Source organism: Alosa pseudoharengus, unplaced genomic scaffold (genome assembly GCF_046254945.1).
Source record: "Alosa pseudoharengus isolate Yale_2024_CS ecotype anadromous, Long Island Sound unplaced genomic scaffold, YU_APseudo_1.1 YU_APseudo_1.1_scf_7, whole genome shotgun sequence".
Classification (NCBI taxonomy): domain Eukaryota; kingdom Metazoa; phylum Chordata; class Actinopteri; order Clupeiformes; family Clupeidae; genus Alosa; species Alosa pseudoharengus.
This window is the reverse complement of record NW_027468859.1, coordinates 30,364,113-30,389,786: the sequence shown is the minus strand read 5'-3', so window position 1 is coordinate 30,389,786 and position 25,674 is coordinate 30,364,113. Positions and strand designations below refer to the sequence as shown.

The following is a 25,674-nucleotide window of genomic DNA, read 5'->3' as shown; positions in this document are numbered from 1 at the left end:
AGCTTTACTTTCGTTTGTGCACACACTCCAGAGCCGCGTAACTAGGTTAGGACCTACTTATATTTGTGTGTCATGCCAAACCTTAGTCACCCAGGAGTTAATTCATCCGTTACCGTAGCCATGTATAGTAACATGTTAACTGTAACATGGCATGTCATCCCTACATGTAACACGCTTGTGGAGTAGACGAGTAAGGTTATTCAGACCTGGCTAATTTTGGCACAGCTCCTTGCAGGCGAGTTGTGCCTCGGGTTAAGTGATTGAAGCCGGATTTTTTGTTGAATAGGCTCCGTTATGGTGTGAACGTTAATCTGGAAATGAAAATGGGCATTTCTGTGCAGGATTCCAACTCCGTTTACGACAGGTAGAATCTATATCAACTGATGGCGTTAACATTATCTCATGTATGATATCTAGTTAGCATGGCAGCTAACTAGCTTGCCCAGTTAAACGTAACTTTGATACTTTAGTGCAGGACAAAACGGGCAAAGTTGACAACATTAACCACAAATACAAACGTGCTCACCCACTGTAACTTTAATCTCTGAGCCATTTTGTTTATATTGTGATTGATTAAATAATGTCATGGTGTCTAAGTTAGTCAACTATATTAACGTTAGCACCCGGCTAATATCAGGCAACTTGCTGACGTGAACAACTTGCTGGCTTACTCTGTAAGATTAGAAAGCCAATGATACATACTGTTAAAGTGAGTTCGTAGTTCAGACCCTTACTAAGATTGTAAAAACGGTGTCTAACTTTTTCGAGTAGCAATGCCTTTTCTCGACTGACTGACTGACTGACTGCTGTAACATTTTCAAACTCAGCTGCCTGCCACAGTATCTTGTCTGATGTAATTTTATGTTGTGAAGTAGCGTAAACATCTGGTTGACACACACTATAAGCCAAGGCTTCTCCCCATCATACAATCATCAAAGTTTTTTTGTTGTTGTTGTTGATATGAATTGTGTAGAAGGCATTGTTCTAACTTAATCTTGATAGATGATGTAAAAATGTATTAGGCAAATCTTATATTTCTAATTTGCTTCATGGGTTTTAATGCAGGTTTGTAAATTGGTTGGAAATGCAGGGTTGGAAATTAATCTTTTAAAATTGTTAATAGGCTATCTACCAGCCACTGATAGACAAATGGTCAGAATGACATTCAATAATAGATTATTATTTTGAGTCTGAAATTAGGCCTAGCTGGTATGCTTTGGTGGCCCTATCAGCTGACTAGAGCCTGGATCTATGCCAGCTCAGGGCCAGACCTGGGCCACAGCCAGCCAGTGTAGTGGTGGGAGGCAGCTGAATCGTGTAACATTTAAATGAGCTTTGTGGGCGTGTTTGTGTCAGCTGCCAGCCTTGCCTTTATATTCTGTGTGAAAGTTTGCAAACAGATTCTGTGTGCATGTTTGTCTCTCTCTCTCTCTCTCTCTGTTTCTGTAGAGCTTCCCTCACTGGTAGCTGGTGACGGTCCATCCCGGTGTGACCTGCTGCATCTCTGAAGATGTCCCTTCGCCTCGTCCTGGTCTTCCTGTGGGTTCTGGTTGGCTGCTGCCGCTCTGCCCATCAGGGCACCGGCGCCAGCGGCATCGAGATCGCCGCCAACCTGGGCAGTGTCCTGCCCATGCTGTCACGGCCAGCGAACGCCAGCCGCATCTTCTATGGGGTGATGTTTGACGCGGGCAGCACGGGAACACGCATCCACATCTACACCTTCATCCAGTCCGGGCCAGGTGAGAAAGAGGAGGAGGAGGAGTAGGGAGAGCAGGCATCTGTATGGCACCTAGATTTGTGAAGTCGTTCATTTAATGCTACATTTCTCAGTACACAGTAATGAAGAGCTTAAGTGGTTGCAGGAAAGAAGAAGGTTTCAGTTTGCAGTGTATGCAGACAGACGTTCTCACCTTGGCTTTAACTCATTTCTTTGTGCTTTACACTGTAAGACAAGGGTGTGTGTGTGTGTGTGTGTGTGTGTGTGCTATCAGTATAAGCAGGGTCCTTTCCCTTAAAGTACTTTACACTGTAAAGTAAAGTGCTTTAAAGTGTGTGTGTGTGTGTGTGTGTGTGTGTAGGAAGCATGTTTATTTGGAAGAGGCGATGCTTCCTATACCCTTGAATCTGTAAACTCACGACGGATTGCTGAACTGCTTTAATCTACTGGTTTATTCAGAAGATTTGATTCCTAATGTGACTTGGAAATTAAATAAAGTATATAAAATGTGTGTGTGTGTGTTTTTATCAGTATGTGTAGTTCTTGGGTACCCATGACTTGTGGTGGTTTGTAGCACCTTGTGTTTCTCGTCCTGGGCTCTGTGCCTGTAGGCGATGTCTGTGGCCTGCTTGGGGTTTTCATTCCTGTGTGTAGCCTATCTCTCATCAGTCTCCTGGTTTTAACTTGTTTGCAGTTTTGAGTGGTAAGCTGAGCTACTATTCTGAGTGGTCCCGTTGCAATAAGTTTATGTCCTAGGCTATTACCTTTCTTTTTTCTGTTAATTCTTGGATGGGATGTTAATCAATTTGTGCTTTGAGTGTGATGTATACATGTATTATTATAATTATTATTATTGTTGTTGTTATGAATATTATTATTATTGTTATTATTATTATTATTGTTAATGAATATTTGTATGTATTGAGATTGAGAGAGCTGTATGTTGCCCTGTTTGGTTATATTGGCCGTGGGATCCAGTCTGATGTGCTGGATTATGTAGTGATGTTTTTGACAGACAGTTTGGGCTTGAAAACAAGACCTCGCTCTTCCCTCTGAGCCTCAGTTTCCTCACAGCTTAAGAAACACTAGAAAGGCAAAAAAACTCTTCCTTTTCACAATACACAGGAATCTCAAACAACCAGTACATTTACCCAAAGTGATGTAAGGGACTCGTGGAGGAATGTAATAACAACGCTTGTTCTCTCATCAAATGTACATTTCCATTTCCAATGTACAGTCCTCCGCTGCCTGTTTTTCCTTTCATTTGCATCTCTGCCATCTCTCTTGTTTACACACCATTACTGAACCATTCTCTTCATTCCTTAATGCAAGTGTGTGTGTGTGTGTGTTTTAATATTGTTCATGCATTTCATCTCTCAGACGTGCTGCCTGTTCTGGATAATGAAATGTTCCATTCTGTTAAACCTGGTCTGTCTGCGTTTGCCGACACGCCTGAGATTGTAAGTTCACAATGACTGTCATTATACATTAGGGCCAGGGATCTTTTTCTGTCTCAGACCACTCAGCACTATTAAGGCTAAAACATAACACAGCTCAGTTTATTTAGTATTCAGTCTTAATTTAGATCTGTGTGGATTAATGTGTGTGTGCAGCTGTGTGTCGTATCTGAGGCTGTTTCATCATGTGTGTTTTGCATATTTGCATAATGTTTGTATGTGTGTGAATGTGCGTTAATACACATAAAAATGTTTGTACCCATTTGTGTTTTGGTATGCATATATAGTACATATGCTGCTTATGCACAATTAAAGATCTGTGCTTCTGTGTGTGTGCGCCCGCATATAAATGTGGGTTTGTTTTTGTGTGCGCAAGTGTATGTGTGCTTGATTGTGTAAGCATTAAAATGTGTGTTTATCTGCGTGTTTAGTAATATACTGTATATGTTCATATAGATATATGTATGTGTGTGTTCATGTACGTGTGTGTATGGATGTGTTTACGTGTGTGTGTAGGCTGGAGAGACGGTGCGGCAGCTGCTGCGTGTGGCTAAGAAGACGGTTCCGCGTCTGGAGTGGAAGAGAACCCCCGTGGTTCTAAGAGCAACTGCCGGCCTCCGGCTCCTTCCCGCCAAGAAAGCCCAGGCCCTGCTGGATGAGGTACTGGGGTGTAGAGAACCGGAAATGGGTAGGATTCTACTGGAAAAGAAAATGAAGAGTGGGGACTGGTGAGAACCTTGTGATGGGTTCTACTGGACGAGTTTCAGAAGAGAACCAGTGGTAGGGAGAGATGGGTTGGGATCTACTGGGTGAGGTATGGGAGATGGGTGGGGTGGGGTGGGTGTTGAAAACGGACTGGGCTAGGTTACTAAAAGGTGAAAGGTATAGGTCCTTAAGTACGTTTACATATTTGCAGTCAACCGTTTACAAAGTGGTGATACTACCTGCTGTACCATCCCACCCATGCTACATGTAATTATTATTAATTATACTTATTATGATTTATTATACTTAGTTATTACTTTTAATTATTCATCTTTAGGGATTACAGTATTTATTAATTTTGAAAGCCCTGAGATGTAATATTTGTCCATGTCACGATTCAGCTGTAGTGGTCTTTCTCTGGTCTCCCAGGTCCAGGACGCCTTTGATGAATCACCTTTCCTGGTACCAGAGGACAGCGTCACCATCATGGATGGCACCGATGAAGGTAAGGCAGAGAACTGTTGACCAGGACACACTTTTAGCCCTGATGTGGCATAAGTCCGTGCCGGACATGTGTTGAGCCTAAGTAAGCTATTTTTAGTGTGCTTGCTTTAGCAAAGACCTATGTTTTTTGGCCATATTGGCTTTTTAGGCATATTGGATTTTATCGTGAACTAAACAAAATTTTTACAGGTCACATATATCTTCATGAAACTTTGGGCTCTGTTTTGGCGATCAGAAACGGATGGTCAGAGGCGTAAAAGTTTACATTAGTTGACATTAAAGACGTGGCCAGGCCACATTAACTAATTTAATGGCGCGTTCGTTTATGTGGTCAAACATCGGGCGCCTTTGGTGGAACAGGGTTGTTCATATGTTTCTTAATCAGTCATGGGTGTGTTTTGGGTGTAACATCCTTTATGCCAATGAGAATGACATCTGTCATTCCCTTTAACAGCAATCAGCACAACTTCAAACAGCGCATAGGTATTTTGATCTGCTTGCATGTGAGACCGTATGGAACAGGGATTCCACTAAACCTTGCTTTACTAAAACCTGTTTGTGACTTGCAGAGTATAGCCTACATGCATCTGCACTTGCCTATTATTTGAACTCATAGGCAAAGTGAAATTAACTTCACCGTGGTCTCATAGTCAATGACAAAACAGTTCTACACAGTTAATTACTTCTACTATTGACTGACAAGGGATTACCATCGAAAACATAGCCGGAAAAAAGCAATACTTTTCCCAATGATGTTCGAATGACTGAATAAAATTCCTAAAGGATATTTATCCTGCAGAGGAGTTGCTGCTTACATCTCGTGACAGTGAATCTTCAACTGTGCTTTCTATGCACCTTTCGCTATAGACCAGATTTTTCTTGGTCAGTGGCATAATGATTTTTAGAGTGTGTAAGATAGCGATTTTTAGATCATGCACCAGACCGTATGTTCATAATTACCACACCCCTGGGTGCAAGGTTTGATCATAGTGGAGCGCATGGCAAAAAATCATCACATTATTGAGTGTAAGATAAGAATAAGCCTTGCGTCGTGCATTGTGCCACCTTGCGCCAGGTGCACGATAGGGGCCTTTACGTACATGATCTTCAGATCAAGCTTCGCTAAAGTTACTAGAACGACTTTTGATTTTCAAAAGAGTTCACCCGTCAAAGTCAATCAAATTCAGCGGCAAAGCCGTCAAACAGGAAGTAAGGTCATATCTCAGCAACACTTTCATGTATCAAAACCAAACTTGGTACAGGGACTCAGGACTCCTTTGTGATGAGGCACATACAATTTGGTGCCCTTTGACCTCTGCAATTAACAAAGCTGCATTTTGGCCATGTGTTAATGCACATAACTTTGAAAAATTAGGTACAGTTGGAATCCTTGGATCAAGCTGAGTTCAACGTGCCCTCTGCCACTGTCTGCGCTTGTTGGTGAACTGCACCTACGTAAACACACTCTGCGGTTTCTCGAATATGCAGTCTAGTGTTTTTTTTTTTTTTTTTTGCGGAAACATGTTTGCTGACGTAAGTTGCTAAGCTCCTAATGGCCTCTCCTGTCAGTAGCTGTGTTTGTGGGCTCAAAGTGGCGCCACAGCCATCCACTTCATCACAAACTCGCCATAATGTCTCTGGATTACCCAGAATGCCAAGCGCTGGAGACGACGCAGCAGAAAACGGGCTCCTTTAGGACTGTCCTGTCATGTGTGTGCTTGTGTGGGTGTGCGTCTCAGAATGTGTAATTACATGAGTTTGTGTGAGTGTAAGTAAGGTGTGGTGTTTGTGGGCACTGGATGGCTCATCAGCGTTTTTTATAAGATATAAGATAAGCTGAGACCGAGTCTTTGTACCTGTGAAATTGGACTGAGGTTGCAAATCAGCGTTTTACATCGTTGCAAAAATGTACCTGTTAAGCACTTAATCTGGTGTTAGACCACTTGTAAACAAACAGGGATGTGACTTGTTTTGTGCGCTTGTGTGTGATTTTAAACCACAAGTTTTTTTTTCATCTTTCCCCTGTAGGGATCCTAGCCTGGGTGACGCTGAACTACCTGACAGGTGAGTCATCAGTGCTGACGCGGGCAAACACAGAAGCTTGCAAACCAACAGAAAGACAGACAGACACACACGCTCACTTAGACATAAAAGCTTACACACACACACACACACACACACACACCATTACTGTGGTCACGTCTTCATCTCATGAGCTCATAAAAAGTTCTATCCATTGCTTTGGAGACACTCATGCTGATGTCTAACCAATTGAAAGATACGGGCATCTAAGAACAAATGATCACAATATACTGTGCAGTACACACCTACAATAAAAGTGTCCTATTTAAGAAAAGGAAAGAAGCTATTTAAATCAAATAGAAATATATATGTCTGTACATTTAATGTGTTGGTAGAATCGTTTAATAAAGGCACAGATAAATAAGTGAATGGTTTTAAATGTGCTTGTGCAGGTCACATGCACACGACAGGTGAAAACACGGTGGGGATCCTGGATCTTGGCGGGGGATCCACTCAGATCACTTTCCTCCCCAAACACAAGGTTAGTTTGGTCACTTTCCTCCCCAAACGCAAGGTTAGTTTGGTCACTTTCCTCAAACGCAAGGTTAGTTTGGTCACTTTCCTCCCCAAACGCAAGGTTAGTTTGGTCACTTTCCTCCCCAAACACAAGGTTAGTTTGGTCACTTTCCTCCCCAAACGCAAGGTTAGTTTGGTCACTTTCCTCCCCAAACGCAAGGTTAGTTTGGTCACTTTCCTCCCCAAACACTAGGTTAGTTTGGTCACTTTCCTCCCCAAACGCAAGGTTAGTTTGGTCACTTTCCTCCCCAAACACTAGGTTAGTTTGGTCACTTTCCTCCCCAAACACAAGGTTAGTTTGGTCACTTTCCTCCCCAAACGCAAGGTTAGTTGAGCAATTGCTCCGCTTGTCTTTCTGTGTCTGGAATGTGGAAACCAAGTTGTGCATGATGGCTTTGCAAAGATGTTGTGTCATGTGCAAGTGATGCTGTGCATACGGCTGTGCAGTAGTTGTTGCACTGTGTGTAAAAAGAGTTCCTGTTTTCATCAATTTCCTGTTTGTTTTCACAGAAAACTACTGAAAGTGCGCCTGAAGACCACACAGCAAAGTTTGATCTCATAAACACTACATATGAGCTCTATACCCATAGGTAAGACATTAACTGCATAACGTTGTTGTTGTTGACCTAAGGACAGTAGTCATGTGATATATTCATTCATACTAGATTATGTATTTAAAGACAATTACAGTCTAATTAGATTTGCTTTATTTATTTTTAACCCCATAATAACTCAGTCCTGCGTGACTTGTCAAATTGACTTTACAAACAGGGTCAGCGAATAAAACAGGGAAAGCCGCTGTAATCAACTTTGGCCTTATACTTTGGCCTGCATACCACCTCTTGTGTTTTCAGTACACTGTATACATTGATTACAACTAGGGGGGTGACCAGTTCTGTGTTTTCAGTAAACTGTACAAATGTATTATAGCTAGTCAGGGATGACCAGTTATTGACATTGGTTCATTTTTATGGGTTGAAATGTCAACGTTGCAATTAGTTGTTGCTAACATGCCTTGGGCAGGTCCCAACGGGTTTGTTTATGTTCTTCACCGAGAGCATGTGCTTTAGTGCCTGCCATCAGGTGATTAAGAGGCTGATTGGGCAAGGAGAGGCAGCACTTCCTGTTTACATTTGTGGGCTTGGCTATTAGGGTTGCAACACTATGAGATTTTCTTGGTATGATAATTGTCTCTATTGAAAATATTATGGTTTACAGTATTATCTTAGTGTGTTTTCTTTGTTTTTAGTGTGTTTTTGCTTGTAAGTCAGAGGCTACTAAATTTAAAACACAGATTAAGCCAGCAGCCAGGATGTGGAAACTTATTTTGATAAAAACATTTCTGGGAATGCTTCAGGATGGTGTTCCCAAACATGATCGAGCGTGTTTGATATGTTTCCTCTTCACATCCATTCAGCTCCAATTTGTTTTTCAGTGTCAGTTTAAAGCCAAAGCACACAGTAAGCTAAATGCATGATATAGCTTTCATACCACAGTGTTCCATCATGTCGGTATACCACTGCAACCCTAATTGCTATTGTATGTAGTGTTTCTGTAATTAACAATACTGTGTGAGATCTCCCTGAAGCAGTAGCTGACATTGAGATGAGAGAAGGACCTTTTTAGTGACTTAATTTCCACGTACCTCATGTGCTGCTAGTTTGGATTGCCGTTTCCTGTTAGGTTCTGACATTAGGAGGCTAACGTCGTTAATGGCCACTTGAAGCAATAAGTTGCATGGAAACTAGAGTCTCCATCTACTTCACTTCACTTCACCCTATAATTTGTATTAAAGTAGCATGTGGCTTTCTTACAGAAAACTTATTTAGGAGGAGTGTGTGTCTGAGGTCATGCCAACATGTATTGGTTTGGCTTCAGTAGCAGCCATCTTGTTTCCTACTGTGAGCAATTTCTCCCAACAACACCAAACAACATACAGAACAAACACGCATGTTAGTTTACACATTTATAATGAGATAGCAAGGAAACTGAGGAGTCAGTGCATCACCAATCCCTGTAATAGTAGTGGTAGTAGGCCAGACCTAGGCGCTATTACGTATCTAGATATGGCACTGTAGAATGGTTGGGGGGGGGGCATAGAAAAGTTTGAGAACCTGTGGCCTAAAACAATATTGGTGGTTGCATGTTAGATCTGAAGTGAAATGGGTCGCGATCTGTCATTTTTTAAAAAGTGGGTCCCGTGGCGCGACTGGCTGGGGCACCTGCACCGTACGCCAGCGACCCGGGTTCGATTCCCGCCCCGTGGTCCCTTCCGGATCCCACCCTGAATCTCTCTCCCACTCACTTCCTGTCATTCTTCACTGTCCTGTCATTAAAGGCAAAAAAGGCCAAAAAAAAAAAATATATATATAAAAAAGTGGGTCCCCAGAAAAAAAGTTTGGGAAACACTGATCTAATGTGTTCTCCCAGAACTGTATATAGATAAAAGATGAGTAGTGTTATCCGTAACTGATGAGTAGTGTTATCCATAATTGATGAGTAGTGTTATCCATAACTGATGAGTAGTGTTATCCATAACTGATGAGTAGTGTTATCCATAATTGAACCATAAGTCCAGCACTAAGCGATTAGTGTATCTGTGTGTGTACTGTAGCAAGTAAAAATTGGTGACTCCACTGCGCTCCTGGTAACAGTCTGGTGCATCACGGGTGAGGATCCTTTTTACTGTATCTGTGTGTGTGTGTGTGTGTGTGTCTTTTCAGCTACCTGGGGAATGGAATCAAAGCGGCTCGTCTGGCTGCGCTGGGTGCATTGGGAGCTGAAGGTAATTGGAATCTTGAGTGTTTCTCATCACCACTGCTTTCATGTCTGCCGTCGTCGACTAACGCACGCACACACACACACACACACACACACACACACACATGCGCACACACTCGTGCACACTCTATCGCCCCAGCGGACGCTCTTGCCTCCGCTGACCCGACACACACACACACTCTGTTCTCTGCCCAGTGTGTGTGTGTGTGTGTGTGTGTGCCCGTGTCTGCCCGCGTGCTTTCGGGAGTCTGTAGGGGAGTTTTTCTCAGTGTAGTTGAAGTTCATGAACGATTAGATTCAAACAGTGCCACTGGAAGCATCTTCAGCCCTAGCCAAGAATCTCCTTGATATTACACCACCTTTCATTAGAGTGTAATTTTTTTAATTTATTTTTTATATATATGTTTACATGTATGTATTATTGTTGTTATTATTATTATTATTATTATTATTATTATTATTATTATTATTATTATTTTTATTATTATTATTATTTTATGTAAAGCACTTTGGTGCAATGCTATTGCTTTGAAATGTGCTATATAAATACATTTGACTTGACTTGACTAAGTGTTAAGTTACAATCATGATGTCATATATTGTGTGACAAGGCACACTTAAAGACACTGAAAGAATATTTCTGTAGTCAAAAGCCTTTCATTATGGTGTAAGTGTAGTCTAACAGACTGAGTGGTTTGAAGAGTTGAGTCACTCTGACACTGCATGACATCAGGTTTAAATAGTGGCCCGGACTCAGCGTAATAAGGACTGGGGGTGGTCAGATCAGATGAGTAAGCAATCTGTAACTGTGTGTGTGTGTGTGTGTGTGTGTGTGTGTGTCTCTAAGGCCTAGAGTGGAGGGTGTTTCAGAGCACCTGCCTGCCTAAGAAGTTCAGGGAAAACTGGAGTTTTGGTGGCCTCACCTATAAAATCAGTGGCATCCCTGATGGTGAGTACTGCTCGACTCTTTCAACTTTCACATCTCTCTCTCTCTCTCTCTCTCTCTCTCTTCAAGTCCCATATACATTTAATGCAGGTCCCCTTTGGAGCAATTGCTTATTCTGATAGTGATTTAGGTCTGATGTACATCCTACAGACACAAGGCAGTTATTCTTTAAATGATACACCAGCTTGGTTGTTTTGTTTGATCATAGGCTTCCTGTCTAATCGCTTTCAAGTAATCTAAGTCCAATTCGCTTCTCATCTGCTGTGTTTTTCCTGTTGTAGTCCAATCACATGCCTAGCTCTTTTGTGCCTGTCCAATCACACGCCTCTCTTTCGTGCCTGTCCAATCCTGCCTGATTGATTAATCACCCACTATGTGGATACTGTTTTTTAGAATTTATTTAGATTAAGTTTTATTTAGTATAATTTGTATTTTAGTATATTAGTATATTCTTTATCTTCTACAGTCCTTATTGCTTAGTTGTGTTTTTTTATATTATATACTTTTAATTACTTTTTCTGCTGTTAGTGAATGTGTGTGTATGTTGTCTGTATGCTACTGTGACCTTGAATTTCCCCTAGGGATCAATAAAGTATCTATCTATCTATCTATCTATCTATCTATCTATCTATCTATCTATCTCACGCATCTCTCTTATGTGCCTGTCCAATTACGCGCCTCTCTCTTATGTGCCTGTCCAATCATGCGCCTGTGTTTGTCCTGTGCTAGGGTACGCTAACTACCGGCTGTGCTACCAGGAGATGGAGCGCGTGGTGAAGGGCATCGTGCATCAGCCCTATGAGCTCAAGGACTCCAGCGTCTTCTACGCCTTCTCCTACTACTTCGACATCGCTGTGGCAGCTGGCCTCATAGGTGTGTGTGTGTTCTACATTAGGGTTTGCACTCTTGTGGAGGCAGGCCTCAGATGTGTGTGTGTGTCTGTGTCTGATATCAGTGTTAGAGTGTGTGTGTTCTGTTCTGTATTAGAGTGTGTACAGTGGAGGCAGGTGTCTTAGGTAGGTGTGTGTGTGTGTGTGTTATCAGTGTGTGTTCTACATTAGGGTTTGCACTCTTGTGGAGGCAGGCCTCAGATGTGTGTGTGTGTGTGTGTGTGTCTGTGTCTGACATCAGTGTTAGGGTGTGTGTGTTCTGTTCCGTATTAAGGTGTGTGTACAGTGGAGGCAGGTGTCTTAGGTGTGTGTGTGTGTGTGTGTGTGTGTGTGTACGTTTGTGTGCCTGTCTGGCATTTTTATCGTTTGTTGCACTTGTGAGGTGTGTGTGTGTGTGTGTGCTCTGTGTGACCTGTGTTTGGTTTGTGTGTGTGTGTGAGAGAGAGTATGAGACCTATGTTTGATGTGTGCAGATCCCATGCAGGGCTTTTTTTTAAAGTATATTTTTTGGGCTTTTTGCCTTTATTATGATAGGACAGTGAAGAGACAGGAAGTGAATGGGAGAGAGAGATGGGGTGGGATCGGGAAATGACCGCAGGTCGGACTCGAACCTGGGTCCCCGTGGGCACTCGGACCCGTATATGGTACGGGCGCTGCAGCCTGCTGCGCCACAGCGCCCCCCCCATGCAGGGCTTTTAAGTTCTCAGCCACGGTAGCAGAATTCAGGCATGGGCTGGGTTGTGTTTATGTATAACGGCTTCAAATATGTAGATAACTTCAGGCACATTTTTGTGTGTGTGTGCTTTAAGTCCCTGATATGTCAGTGTCAGCAAATGAAGACCTCTCTTTGTGATCACACCCAGAAATGAAATGAGATGGCTTTAAGTAGAGCCTTTTTTGGTGCACACAATAGGTACAGTAAGCTCTTACCAAATCTTTTTAGAACTCTAACAAACAAACTTCTGGATGAAGATTTGAAACGCTTTACTCAGTTCTAAAGAAACTACATGTCTGTGTCGTTAAACACTGACTCCAACAGCAGAGCTATTAGTAGTGTTCAACAGCACAAGCAGTTCAAAAGTGCAATAGGAGGGGCATTGATTGGATTATGAACTTAGTTTTTTGTACCCATTTGGTATTTTGGAAATTATTAGTTTTAAATACAATATTTTATTCTTTCAGTGTGAACTGTGTCTTGTCACACAAGATATGTATAACTGTCACTTAACACTTAAACTCTAATGAAAGGTGGTGTAATATCAAGGAGATTCTTGGCTAGGGCTGAAGATGTTTGCAGTGGCATTGTCGAGTCTAATCATTCATCAACTTCAACATCACTGAGAAAAACACTCCTACAGAACACATAAACACACACACACACTCACTCTCTCTCTCTCTCGCTCACACACACGCACTCACACAGTGTGTTCTATGTAAGCTGTATTTGATGTGTGTGTGTGCGTGTGTGTCCTGTGTTTGGTAGATGAGAGACAGGGTGGGATGGTAAGGGTCCAAGACTACAAGAGGCGAGCCAAAGAAGGTGAGTATACACACAATCTCTCTCTCTCTCTCACTCACACACTCACACACAGTCTCTTGACTCAGACCCCACCTGTATTCAGCCTACTATTAATTGCAGGACTTGTCTGCATAATTTCCTAGAGGTTGAGCAATATGTATTATTCATGTATTGTTTCATATATTATTTATTTACACAGCAGAATATAATAGTCAGGGATTTGCTAGGCATTTTCCTATATGATTATGTGCTTTGGATGCAATGGTGCTTAGTGCTTTGTTGGCCTAAGAAAATAGATCCCTGCTCAGAGCACTCAACAGCCTGCGCTTGGCTGTCAAACAGCAGCTTCGTTTGTTTCATTCAAACTTTGTGTCTTTGTAGTTTACTGATGATATGAAAGGTTGTAGATTTTTCGTCTTCCTGAAAGCAGTGATTTTTCTGTCTGTGGGAGCTCTAGTTAAATGTCACACATTGCCTTTAATGCTGAGAGAGCTGTACTGTTTGTTCAGCAAGGTTGAGGGCTTATCTTGACTCTTATCTTCCTCATGGGCGGATTATACACTTTCGGGCCCCTGGGCCCAGATGTATTAAGGGCCCCCCACTAATTGTCGTATATGTGGGAGGGGGGGTTTGGGGGGTCCTTCCCCAGAATTTTTTTAATTTGTTTGATGTGATTTCCTGTATTCTGGTGCATTTTGGGGATGGCCAATACTAAATTCAATCAGATTCATAGCCTACATCCTGATTTGTTGATATTGAGGCAATGATTCCATGCAAAGGCTTGGGCTTCAGGGCCCCCTGACCCCTTGGGCCCCTGGGCCTGGGCCCGGTAGGCCCGTGCAGTAATCCATCCCTGATCTTCCTTCCCTTCCAGTTTGCAACAAAATGGCCAAGTATCGCTTGGAGAGTCCCTTTCTCTGCATGGACATCACCTACATCACCTGCCTGCTGAAAGATGGCTTCGGCTTCAGAGACAACACTGTATTACAGGTGAATGATTGTAGCGCTGTGAAACCATAGAGCCTTGAGAGACCAATCCATTGGGCATGACCAGTCACTTTCAAAAGCTGCCCTCTATTGATGGCAGAGGAGTTATCTCCTTTGGGCTACTTCAGCAGCTCAGAATTCAATGTAGTGAATATTGGGGGAGAAAGCAGCAGGTCAGATCTATATCCCGATCAAGAGGCTCTCGCCAAAGGTCAAGAGTGAAGGCGGCCTCATCGATTGTAGGCAGCAATGGGCACGAAGGTGGGAAACTCTGACTGAATGTCCTATCATGTAATTGCTCTAACTGTGCAGCGAAAAGACTCACTAATTAGCCAATCTACCTGTGCAGCGAAAAAACTCACTAATAAATCGTTCTACTTGTGCAGCAAAACACTCACTAATTAATCGATCTACCTGTTTAGCGAAAACACTCTCTGAAGGTGCTTACACACGCTTGCATTGATGCAGTGCAGGAGATGCAATGGGCTTTTGTCATTCGTTGCCGAAGTGAATTGTCGTTCCATTGCATTGCTTTGCTCCAGTCAAAAAGTTGAGAAATGTTCAACTTTTGCTGCCGCCAACGGACATCTACGCAAGGCATCAGCCAATCAAATTACGGTTATGCTTCAAGGTATACGCCATAGCACACACCCCTGACTGTCGGGAAAACCCACCGCCATGCAGTAACGCAACGCAAGCGTGTGAATCTAGGGTCACTGATTATCCAATCTACCTGTGCAGCGAAAACACTCTCTCACTGATCAGCCGATCTACCTGTGCGGCTAAAACACTCTCACTAATTAGCCGATCTCTCTGTGCAGCGAAAACACACTCTCACTAATTAACCAATCTACCTGTGCAGCGAAAACACTCTCTCACTAATTAGCCGATCTCCCGGGCTGAAGAGTCATGCTATTAGTGAATAAATGGCACAGATACATAGAAAAACTTTTACTTTCTAAAGCTGGGTTTCCCCATGTCTGTTCCTATGTGAGGTAACCTATCAAATCATAATGAATGTGGTACAATAAAGTGATGAAAACTGAACGAATACTGAAAGAATTTCGTTCTATCCCTCCCTCTCTCTCCCACGTCTCTATTGTGTAGCTGACAAAGAAGGTGAATGGTGTGGAGACCAGCTGGGCTTTGGGCGCTATTTTGGAACACTTCCAGAGCATCAAAATCCACCAGGGCCATGCCTCCCCAGACAGCAGCGCACTTGCACACCGCTGATGTGCCCTTGGCCTGGGGCATCAGCTGGGTCAGACTCTTAAAACTCACAACAACATCTCCCAACGTAACGCGTATCACTTAACACACAGGGTACACGTATGTGTGTGTGTGTAGATTAAAGTGTTTGTAAGATAAGCCATGATAACACATTGACTTTCAATACACTTAAGGCTGTTTGCTTTACTTTTAATGGCTCAAAGGTCTATATGATAAATGTAAGCATTTATCTTTCAAAGTCTTGCCATGTATAATTTATGCAGGATGTCTGTCTTTTCTGACACTCATAATGACAAGTTATTTTGGAGCTATTGATTATTGTTTTGTGAACATCTGTGAAACCAGAATTTTAGTTTTCTTTTTAGGATGAGATTGAAAACTATGGAATGCAATTGTGCCTTTTTAGAATAGACTTGTATACAAAATACTAGCATACAAAATAGGCATCTGTTAGGTAGTTAATGGAAAATGTAGGGTTTGGAGACACATCACTTACGCCATTGCTGGACTCTGTTCCGAATATCATGGTACTGTTACTTCTATTCAGTTAGTGCAGCTTTCAAGACTTTCCCCAAAGTCTTTACTAGGTCCCTGAGGCTGGAGTTTTATGTTTACAGGGCAACTTTTGCTCACTTATGCTAACCTGAGACAAACTACTTCAATTACTATATTGGCCTGAACTGGTTTTGTATGGATTTGGGTGTTAATAGGTGCAGGTTTGCTATCACTGTTGTGCTTTAGCAATACTGTATTGCTTTACAGTCATGCTGTTAAAACATTCTTGGACTAATTGTTTAAGATGGAAACTGAAATAAGGAACCACTGCTGGTCATACATTTAAAAAAGAAATAATTACTTCTAGCAAGTTTTTATGGATTCAGGTCTTAATAGGTGCTGGTCTCATCACTGTTGCTTCAGGTTATTTATAATAGAACAAATGATCACTGGAGACAAATTATATATTTACAGGTGCTTTTGGATTTATTAAAACTTCATTTGTGTTACCACACCATGTCTTCGGACCTCACTGAATCATTTCAACTACAGTGTGGGAGGAGAAGTGTTTGTACAAATCTTATTATGTCTCTTTTTTTATGGCAAAACCCCTAAAACACAGAGTTGAAAATGGCATATCTACATGAATGAGTGAGTGAGCTTTCTACAGTGACTGTATATATACACAAGCCCAGGGCTAGAGCAGAGCCACTACGTCCTCGCCATAGGAATGACCTCCCGTCGTCATGGAGACCAGGTCATGGGGCGGAGAGAGCACCACCACCGAGTCTGAGGAGAAAACACAAACCGCCGAAGTTAGAGGTGGGGTGGATCTCGGGGGTGTCACAACACCCAAAACTCTACCGGGGAGATGGATCCACATGCGGCACAAAGCAATTAACAAATTAACATTATTCTTGAGTTTGACTCAGGCTGGCGGATAAAACATCACTGCACCACCATGAGCCAGAATGCAGATCCCATCAGCCACTGTTCTGGAATTCAGGCATGGGCTGGGTTGAAATAAAAAAACAAAAAAATTTAGATAACTCTTTCAGGATTTTTTGTGTGTGCGCTTTAAGGCCTACATACGTCAGTGTCAGCAAATTAAGACATCTCTTCGTGATCACACCCAGAGTTGAAATTAGATGGATTAGATTAGAGCCTTTGTCGGTACACACAATTGGTACATTAAGCTCTTACCAAATCTTTTTGGAACTATAGCAAACTTTATAACTATTTATAACTACTCTATAACAAAGCTTTACTCCGTTCCAAAGAAATGACATGTCTGTGTCGTTAAACACCGACTCCATTAGTGCAGCCTCTGGTAGTGTTAACAGCACTGCTAACCGTACTCCTTAGGGCTGAGCTACACCAGGCGCATAACTGAAGCATCCGTTCGCGTTGGGTCTGCTGCAACAATTAGCTTCCACTATAATCAATGGAAGTAGCTACACCAGACGTGACAGTGGGGCGTACGTTCGAAAAAAATAGACCATTCATCTAAAATGGATTTTACGCGTCGTGAACGGAACGCTTCAGTTACGCGCCTGGTGTAGCTCATACCTTTAGATTTGGGGGGAAAAGTGCAAGAAGAGTGACACTGATGGTATTATAAACTTATTTTGAACCCATTTGGTATCAATGATTATTTTTTATTCTTTTTATTGAATGTATTATTGTATTGCGGACAAAATTGATGCCAATTGGAGACCTTCTTTCCGCCACTAGTTCCTCTCCCGGACCAAAGCTGTGTTTATGGAGAATGTGGCTTTTTCTTGTTAATTATTTTTTTTATTTTGACATGTTTGCTTGTTACTCGACCCGTTGCACAGCGGAGTTCGGGGATGCGTAACCCGTGGCTGGATCCATTCAAGGGTGACTTGCGGTCTGTGTAGAGCGGGAAAGTAAGTAACGTCTTCTACACACAGTTGCGTGCATTGCAGTGCTGGAGACGCATCCCCTTCACTTTACATCGGCTCACGTCATCCGTTGCCGAACTGAATTGTGGGTCCGTTGCGTCGCGTTTCTCCCGTCACTTGCGTTGAGAAGTTCAGCTGTTGCTGCACCGACAGACGGCACCGGCCAATCAAGCCAATCGACGGACAAGTCATTTGCATAGCTACCGTCGAGAACATCCACTGGCATGCGTTGACGGAACGCAACTGTGTGTAGAGGCCGAAAGTGAGGGGGCTGCTGTGTTAGTGAAGGAGGAGGGAGCGTGAGATCCTGCCTACCTTGCCCTCGCAGCATTGTGTGATGGACATTCATGGACTCCACCGTCGTCATGGTGACCATGGTATCACCGGCGGCAGCCCCGTCGGCCTCCAGGATGCTGCTGTGCGTCAGCGCCTCTCCTGAGATGAGAGAGAGAGAGATAGCGATAGAGACACAGGGAATAGCAGGAGAGGGGAGAAAAGGAAAGAGGACAGAGAAAGAGGAGGGAGAGAAGGAGACAGAGAGAAAGAGGAGGAGGGAGAGAGGGAGAGGAGGAGGGAGAGAGGGAGACAGAGAGAGGAAGAGGAGGGAGATGAGAATGAGAGAAAGTGACAATAGAAAGAAAGGAGAGACAGGGAAAGAGTACAAGGGAGGCAGAGAGAGAAAGCAAGAGATGCAAAATAAGGAGAGAGGGAGAAAGAGAGAGAGGCAGGGAAAGAACAAGAGAGGCAGAGAGAGAGAGAGAGAGACAGTAATTGGGTTAGAACCAAAGAGATGCTTCATGTAGACAACAACTGCTCCTGTTGCTGCCTGTCATCACCACATACATCAACATGCTACTGGGAATCCAACTTTGTGTAGCCCCTACCCGTGGTGTACTGCTGGGAATATAACTGTGTAGCCCCTACCCGTGGTGTACTACTGGGAATCCCAACTTTGTGTAGCCCCTACCCGTGGTGTACTACTGGGAATATAACTGTGTAGCCCCTACCCGTGGTGTACTGCTGGGAATATAACTGTGTAGCCCCTAACCGTGGTGTACTGCTGGGAATATAACTCCACTGGTTGCCAGTCACGGATCACATACAAGATCCTCCGGCTCACCTACAAATCTCTCCATGGACTCTCACCACAGTACCTCACAATACCTCCACCTCTACACTCAGTCACGTTCCCTGCGGTCCTCTGACAAGGACCTGTTGGCCACCCCCCGCACCAGGTTGTGGACTTTTGGGGACAGGGCTCTCTCTGCCAATGCTCCCACACTCTAGAAACAGTCTACAAGTCCTGCCCATGTTCAAAAAGCACCTCAAAACATTTATTTTCACTAAGTCCTTTGACCCCTAAAAGGTTACTACTATAAAGCAAAACGGTGCCTGGGATCTATAACTAAAGAAAAACAGAATATGCCAACATACGCAGGAATATCTTTAGCTGCTTTCAATACCATTGCAGGTCATGACTGAAATTAGATTCATCAGCCCTAGCATCAGTACCTGCGTCTGCACCTTCTGAGCCGAGGGACTCCTCACCGTGGCGTTTCCTCATGTGGACGTTCCTGCTGCCGCTCTGGGAGAAGGTCTTACCACACACACTGCACTGGTGAGGCTTCTCACCTGAGGTGCCACACACACACACACACACACACACACACACACACACACACACACACACACACACACACACAAAAAAAGACACCGGTTAAAAGTGTGCTGTATGCCTCAGATGGGAGTTTCTCAGAGGGTACAAGCAGATCTGAATGCAGTTTCATGATTATGGAGGTACCACTTAAATAATTTACAGAACAAATTGAGGGCTGCGCTCTTCTCATTAAGGGGCGTTTTACTAAGGGAGGAGGTGAGTGTGCATTTGTGTGTCCTGAGTTAGAGAAGTGTGTGTGTGTGTGTGTGTGTGTGTGTGTGTTCTCACCTGAGTGCACCAGCATGTGCTTGCGTAGACTGGAGTACTCTGCAAATGAGCGTCCACAGTTGTCCACTTCACACAGAAATGGCTTCTCTCCTGCACGGCCACACAGACACACAAACTGCCAAGATCAATCAAATGGTCTCTAGCCCTGCACATGGCCTTCTGAATCCAATGAAAATTTCACTATGGGCAGGTGGATTCTACTATTGACAGCAGACCCAACTAGAATGGCACTTGACTTACATTAGTCTATCTAGAATTATCCTGCAATGCTTTGGGTGTCCTTGGAAGTGCCTGTTGGAAAGGTTTGTTCCCTTGCTATTTTACAAGCTCATTTACAACCCTATATTTAGGCTGGGAAGTAAAATTGCCAAATTTTCCAGATATCTAGCGCCCCCTCATGGTTATCTGGCACTCACATGAATAACTAAGTGAGCTTTACTCTGATAAGTCGCAACAGGCGCCCAAAAACTTCCTCCTGAATCACCAACTCGATGTGGTAATGTAACATGTGGAGGGGGACGGTGATCAGAGGGATGGTTTGTGTGGAAGACCCATGTTTCCCGTTCACGGTAGCTTTATGAACGTGCACCGAACTCTCCTTATTCCAGTGTTTCCCATACATTGACTTATTGGCCACACAATGATTTTCCAGGTTGTACTAAATTGTGCTTTAATCTGTTTTAGCATCTATAGCAATTAGCATCATAACCACGCTGTGCTAATTTGTTTAAAAACTGTTGCATTCAAGTTAATTCTGCAAACCAACCACCACAAATGGAATTCAATTCTTTGGGAAACACTGTATTCCACAAATCAGCACCACTTTTTATTCATTTTACCATTTTACCAATTCACAAATTGAATATCTATCGATATGTTTGTTCATTCACAAGTTTATTTACAGAAACCAAGATCTCCCAGATTCTTTTCAATCTTTCTTTACTTTGTCATTAGACATTCATTCACATCGTACAAGACACCATAACAATATATTTGTACCCTTTATTCGCTCATCATGCATTCCAATGCTATGGAATGGATTACCTCCCCTACTAAGATCCATAGCCTTCCACTCACTCTTTAAAAAAACAGCTTAAAAACACCTTCTTCTATCATGAATCATCTAGTCACTTTCTGCCCATTTTGTTTCATCATTATTTTATCTGAAAAGTAGTATGTTGGTGCGCACATCCAAGGCAGGTGCTGGACAAAAAGTGCTAGGCTATCAAAGAGCGGGTTGTCCGCACACTTGCTCCCATCAGGAATTTTTATTGATTTTCACCCGTGTGTAACGTTTCGAGCTAAACGCTCTTTATCAGACTGTCTGATGAAGAGCGTTTAGCTCGAAACGTTACACACAGGTGAAAATCAATAAGGATCATTATTTTATCTATCACATCCATCTATCGAATCTATCCATCTCATTCTTTCTCCATCCATCTTTGACTACTTTTGTATTTTGTCTCCTGATTTTTCAGTTTCAGTTTTCAATTAATATTGAGTGTATCTGTACTTTACATCCCTTGTTTGAAAAAGTTTAATTGTTAACCTTTTACAGTTGAGTAATTATTGAAAGGGGTGGAACTCTTGCACAAGCCCTTTGGGCTTCGTTCCCTCCTTGCACCATTGATGTAAATGTGTGCTAAATAAATAAACTAAACTTAACTTCATCCAAGGTAAAACAGTTTACCATTCCATGTCATCTTTAAGTGTGTGGTGCGGGCAACCCACCTGTGTGCGTGCGTCGGTGGTTCTTGAGGTTGCCGGCGGTGGTGAAGCGTTTACCGCAGCCGCGCTCTGGGCAGGTGAAGGGCTTCTCTCCGTTGTGTGTGCGCATGTGCACCTGCAAGCGCTGTAGCACATAGAAGCTCTTTCCACAGCCCTCTGCACCGCACCGGAATGTCCGGTCATTTCTGAACAACACACATGCGCACACACAGACACACACACACACACGTATCAGCAAACAAGTACCGTAGATATATCTCAAGTGGACAGCCATAAACATGCATGATCATGTAGGTATGATGGGAACACACAACACACAATCAGATAAGACTGAAGTTACACAAACACCAACATGCAAAATATCTCTAAAACAAAAGTATACACACACACACAAACACACACAGAGGCCACTTAATATAGCATTGCTGTTGTCGCACCTGTGTGTTTTGAGGTGGTACTTGAGGTGTGCAGGCCAGGTAAAAGTCCGGTGACAGTTCTCATACGGACACCTGAGTACCTTCTCCGCATTACCACGGTTACCACGAGACACCTGCTCTTTCTTTGGTCCCTCAGACTGGTAGCCATTGAGATGCTCACCTAAGAAAATAGACAATAGAGTTCCCACTTTCAAGCTATTCTTATATTATTAAGAGGCACTAAGCTAACCCTCTATGCTCTTTGTTAACTGTTTCAATTCAGTTGTAAAATGCAGAGAGTAAATACCAATTCCAACTTTTCTCATTTATCTTTTTAATTTAAACAGATATTGTGTAATGATGTATCGTAAATAAATATTTTGCAATATATTGAGTATTGCAGAATCGTTGTATGGCCACATTATCATTATTGTGGGCAAAGTATTGTGCCGGTATTGATTTGGTGCTTACTGTTGCTGTTGGCCCTGGGGGTGGTGTTGGGTGTGTGGGGTGCTTACTGTTGCTGTTGGCCCTGGCGTCTTTGGCGTCTTTGGCCAGCTGTGCCCGCGTGGCAGCGATCAGGCTGTCGTGTGCCAGCTCCTGTACCCGCAAGTACCAGGGGGCACTTCCATCGGCCCCCTCCCCCGCTGAAATCTCCTCCTCCGCTTCATCCACCTCATCCTGCACAAACACCAGCGACTCAGCCGACGCCGCTAGACCTGAACACACACACACAGGTGAATAATCAGGAATCCACAGCATGGTGTAAATATGAACCTCCCATACCAATGTTGTTGAAAAGTTTTAGTTCAAGAGTTTTAAGAAATCAGGCCAAATTTGTCACACAACATCTCAAATCGCAAACTGTTATTTTTCCTGTAATTGCTTTAAGTTGAATTTCACTAACTCTACAGTCTCTCGTTGTTAAATCACTGCTGATCCCTTTCTGTCTGAACGCGGTTTTATCGCTCAAGCGTCTCTGAGTTGAAGCCCTTACCCTTGGCCAGGTTTAGCAGGACGTAGGAGGTGCTGTCCTGCTGCTGCAGGTCGTGCATGATGGGCATGTGACTGGGGGCATGGTCATGGCTGAGGGGGGTAGGAGCTGGACTGGGCACTCGTGGCTGCAGCTGCACCACCATGGTGGCGCTCCGCTCTGCCCCAAACTCAGGAAGCTCTGTGGAGCCAGTGTGACGGAGCGCGCTCTCTGGGAGAGAGCGAGAGAGAGAGACTTTTTAGGTTTCCTTTCAGTTAAAAGGAAACCAACAAGCAATAAAAACAACCTATATTAACCCCACCCCCCACACACACACAAATGAAAACAAAACCAGCAAAGCACAAGACAACAAAATAGAGGGAGAGGGAGAGAAAGAGAGAGTAGGAAGCAGAGAAAATGGGGAGAGAGAGAGAGAGAGAGAGAGAGAGAGAGACAGACAGACAGACAGACAGACAGAGGGGAAAATACACAGACACACACAGACAGAGTAAGAAGCAGAGAAAAACAGACAGAGTGATACATGTGAGTGAGTGAAGGAGGAAAATGGACAGTAAAACAAACACTGAGGGATTGATGTGCTGTCAGGAGTTATCTTGTGGTGGAATCAAGTGATTGTACAGAATGATGTCACACAGACAGGCTGCACATCCGTCTGTCATACCATTTAGGTCTTCCGCATCAGCTGCCACCATGACAAGCTTTTTCAACTTGGCACACAAATTCACAAACAAATGGGCTTTACATTAATTTTCCATATGTTTTCTATGAGACAAGCACATGGCAGCTGTACGGTCAGTGCCTGGCCATCAGCTGTTTCAGCAGAGAGACTGATCAGAAAGTCTAGATGAGCTGACACTGAGGGAGGGTCGCTACCTGTCAGCTGAAGCTGGCTGCATATGGAGTTATCTGCTGGCAGCGGCTGGAGAGACAGACAGGTGTTCTTCGGATCCGGCTCCTCCAGACCCTGACCAAGTGGAATGGAGGCGTTCTGCACGAACTCAACCAACAGCTATAAAAACACACAAAACAGTAACGCTACTGGATGATTGTATCAAGACAAAGCCCGTCAAGTGTTCTGGGTCAGTCGCATGGTGTATTACTACTAACGTACTTTACCTCAGGCTTGGAATCAAGTTCATCAGAAAGCATGGAGTCGCCCTTTGAAGGTCTACGAGAGGCAGACAACACAAATTGAATACTTGACTGTTAAAGTTAATCCAGTCTATCCAACAGACACATAATGATGAGCCTTAACGTACCTGAACGGCTGGTCGTATCCGGAGATGTCGTGACGTGGTTTCAGACTCCTTTCATTTTGGCAGGTTAAACCTACCGGTAGAATGGTCCATGCGATGCCTTTTCAAAAACAGTGACATTTCATATTTAGACATGTAAAAAAACAATAAAACTGTAACTACAACTACAGTTGTAAACTTCTCATAGGCAAAGTAAACAGCATCATAGGTGGCTAACTGGTTAGCTCGCTAGTCAACTAAGTTAGTTAGCTAGCTAGCTAGCTATAAGTAAAAGTGATAGTAACGTTAGCCCATAAGTGCACGTTTGATATTTCTTGTGTGCATATCTATGAACAAAGATAACTTCAATGTCTTACTCATAACTTGTATTAGGGGAAAACAGCAAACGACCCGGCATTTCTACTTCCCATTTAGCTAGCATAACTAGGTTAGCTAGAATAGCTTGTTATTGGTTGTGACGTTATAAGAAGAGAAGTTAACGTTATGGGTAAATGTGAACAGCCAGATGTGCAACTCAATTCAACTCAACAGCTACCGGTGGCTGACGTTGACGGTCATTCACGGTGTTTTCAAATCTACCTGGATATGAAAAATGTGCGTTTGTAATGGCTTTACAATCAAGTAATTACAATGTTTCACCGTGTGTGAAGTTAGCCTTGTTAAGGCAGTCAGCTAGCAGGGTAGCTTACTGGCTAGCTACTAGCCCCAGAGGTAGCACTAGTCAAATTTACAGTCAAAGGTTTGTTGACTTAATTACATCAAAAGTGAAACATAACCCAATTGGTATAGGGTCTACATACACACATTACAACAGGTCTTGTTAAAAAAATGCATATCTTACCCTTCTTCCCATCAGCAAATAATAACAGTGAAGTTATACAGACAGGGATGTTACTTCCGCTTTGGACTGAAGCAGGTTCTGATTGAGTGAAATATTTGATACTGAGCTTAGCTCTACGCCTAGCTTGTTGTTTCTACTGCCACCTACTGGTCAATTGTTTGAAGGGCCATTTGCCTTTGTGTGTTTGTGGTTTGTGTGTGTGCTTGTGTGGCACGACATCCATGCTCCCCAAATGACCATCAGTAGGCCTAGCCTATGAGAACATTATGTTAAGCTACTGGCAAACCAAATTTCAACTGCATCCTTTTCCAATGCAATCAAGTGCAAATAAATACCTCACACAAGTTTTAGTAAAACTGTTGGCCACATATATAAAGTATAAAAGTATAGTAAGTATATATACTTTTTTGATCCCGTGAGGGAAATTTGGTCTCTGCATTTAACCCAATCGGTGAATTAGTGAAACACAAACAGCACACAGTGAACACACAGTGAGGTGAAGCACACACTAATCCCGGCGCAGTGAGCTGCCTGCTACAACGGCGACGCTCGGGGAGCAGTGATGGATTAGGTGCCTTGCTCAAGGGCACTTCAGACGCGGCCCAATGGTCGGGGCTCAAACCGGCAACCCGCCGGTTACAAGTCCAGAGTGCTAACCAGTGGGCCACGGCTGCCCATATATCATTCATTACCTTCTGCACATAAAGCACAGATTGCAGACGTTTACTTTGCTGTATCAA

At 43.2% G+C, this 25,674-nt stretch overlaps 2 protein-coding genes across 3 annotated transcripts; one reads left to right on the top strand and one right to left on the bottom strand.

Moving 5' to 3' along the window:
• Window positions 1-5: 5 nt before the first annotated feature.
• On the top strand, window positions 6-16,343 carry entpd5b (ectonucleoside triphosphate diphosphohydrolase 5b). Of its 2 annotated transcripts, XM_076273348.1 has the most exons (14): window positions 7-364; window positions 1,450-1,739; window positions 3,098-3,177; window positions 3,691-3,834; window positions 4,309-4,384; window positions 6,412-6,447; window positions 6,858-6,946; window positions 7,492-7,571; window positions 9,705-9,766; window positions 10,610-10,711; window positions 11,438-11,581; window positions 13,082-13,138; window positions 13,992-14,107; window positions 15,212-16,343. In XM_076273348.1, exons 2-14 carry the CDS (start codon window positions 1,511-1,513, stop codon window positions 15,335-15,337), a joined length of 1,341 nt encoding a protein of 446 aa, XP_076129463.1. In that variant the 5' UTR covers window positions 7-364; window positions 1,450-1,510; the 3' UTR covers window positions 15,338-16,343. The 2 variants fall into 2 exon arrangements, with proteins under 2 accessions (XP_076129464.1, XP_076129463.1); XM_076273349.1 differs by lacking the exons at window positions 13,082-13,138; window positions 13,992-14,107; window positions 15,212-16,343 and adding an exon at window positions 12,863-12,994 and having other exon boundaries at window positions 6-364.
• Window positions 16,290-25,029, bottom strand: znf410 (zinc finger protein 410). The gene is made up of 12 exons (XM_076273347.1): window positions 24,935-25,029; window positions 24,097-24,193; window positions 23,954-24,005; window positions 23,711-23,846; window positions 22,841-23,047; window positions 22,362-22,562; window positions 21,865-22,024; window positions 21,431-21,612; window positions 19,705-19,789; window positions 19,267-19,391; window positions 18,070-18,189; window positions 16,290-16,618 (listed from the first exon to the last, which is right to left on the bottom strand). The coding sequence occupies exons 3-12, from the start codon at window positions 23,984-23,986 to the stop codon at window positions 16,527-16,529; spliced, it is 1,341 nt and encodes a 446-aa protein (XP_076129462.1). The 5' UTR covers window positions 23,987-24,005; window positions 24,097-24,193; window positions 24,935-25,029; the 3' UTR covers window positions 16,290-16,526.
• Window positions 25,030-25,674: the final 645 nt, after the last annotated feature.

Coding starts and splice junctions, on each gene's coding strand:
- entpd5b (XM_076273348.1), top strand. CDS start 1,511: ATGTCCCTTCGCCTCGTCCTGGTCTTCCTGTGGGTTCTGGTTGGCTGC. Junction 6,947..7,491: donor CTTTCCTCCCCAAACACAAG/GTTAGTTTGGTC, acceptor TTGTTTTCACAG/AAAACTACTGAAAGTGCGCC. Junction 13,139..13,991: donor CAAGAGGCGAGCCAAAGAAG/GTGAGTATACAC, acceptor CTTCCCTTCCAG/TTTGCAACAAAATGGCCAAG.
- znf410 (XM_076273347.1), bottom strand. CDS start 23,986: ATGCTTTCTGATGAACTTGATTCCAAGCCTGAG. Junction 18,190..19,266: donor CTCAGAAGGTGCAGACGCAG/GTACTGATGCTA, acceptor CTCTCATCTCAG/GAGAGGCGCTGACGCACAGC. Junction 16,619..18,069: donor CACAATGCTGCGAGGGCAAG/GTAGGCAGGATC, acceptor TTTTCTCCTCAG/ACTCGGTGGTGGTGCTCTCT.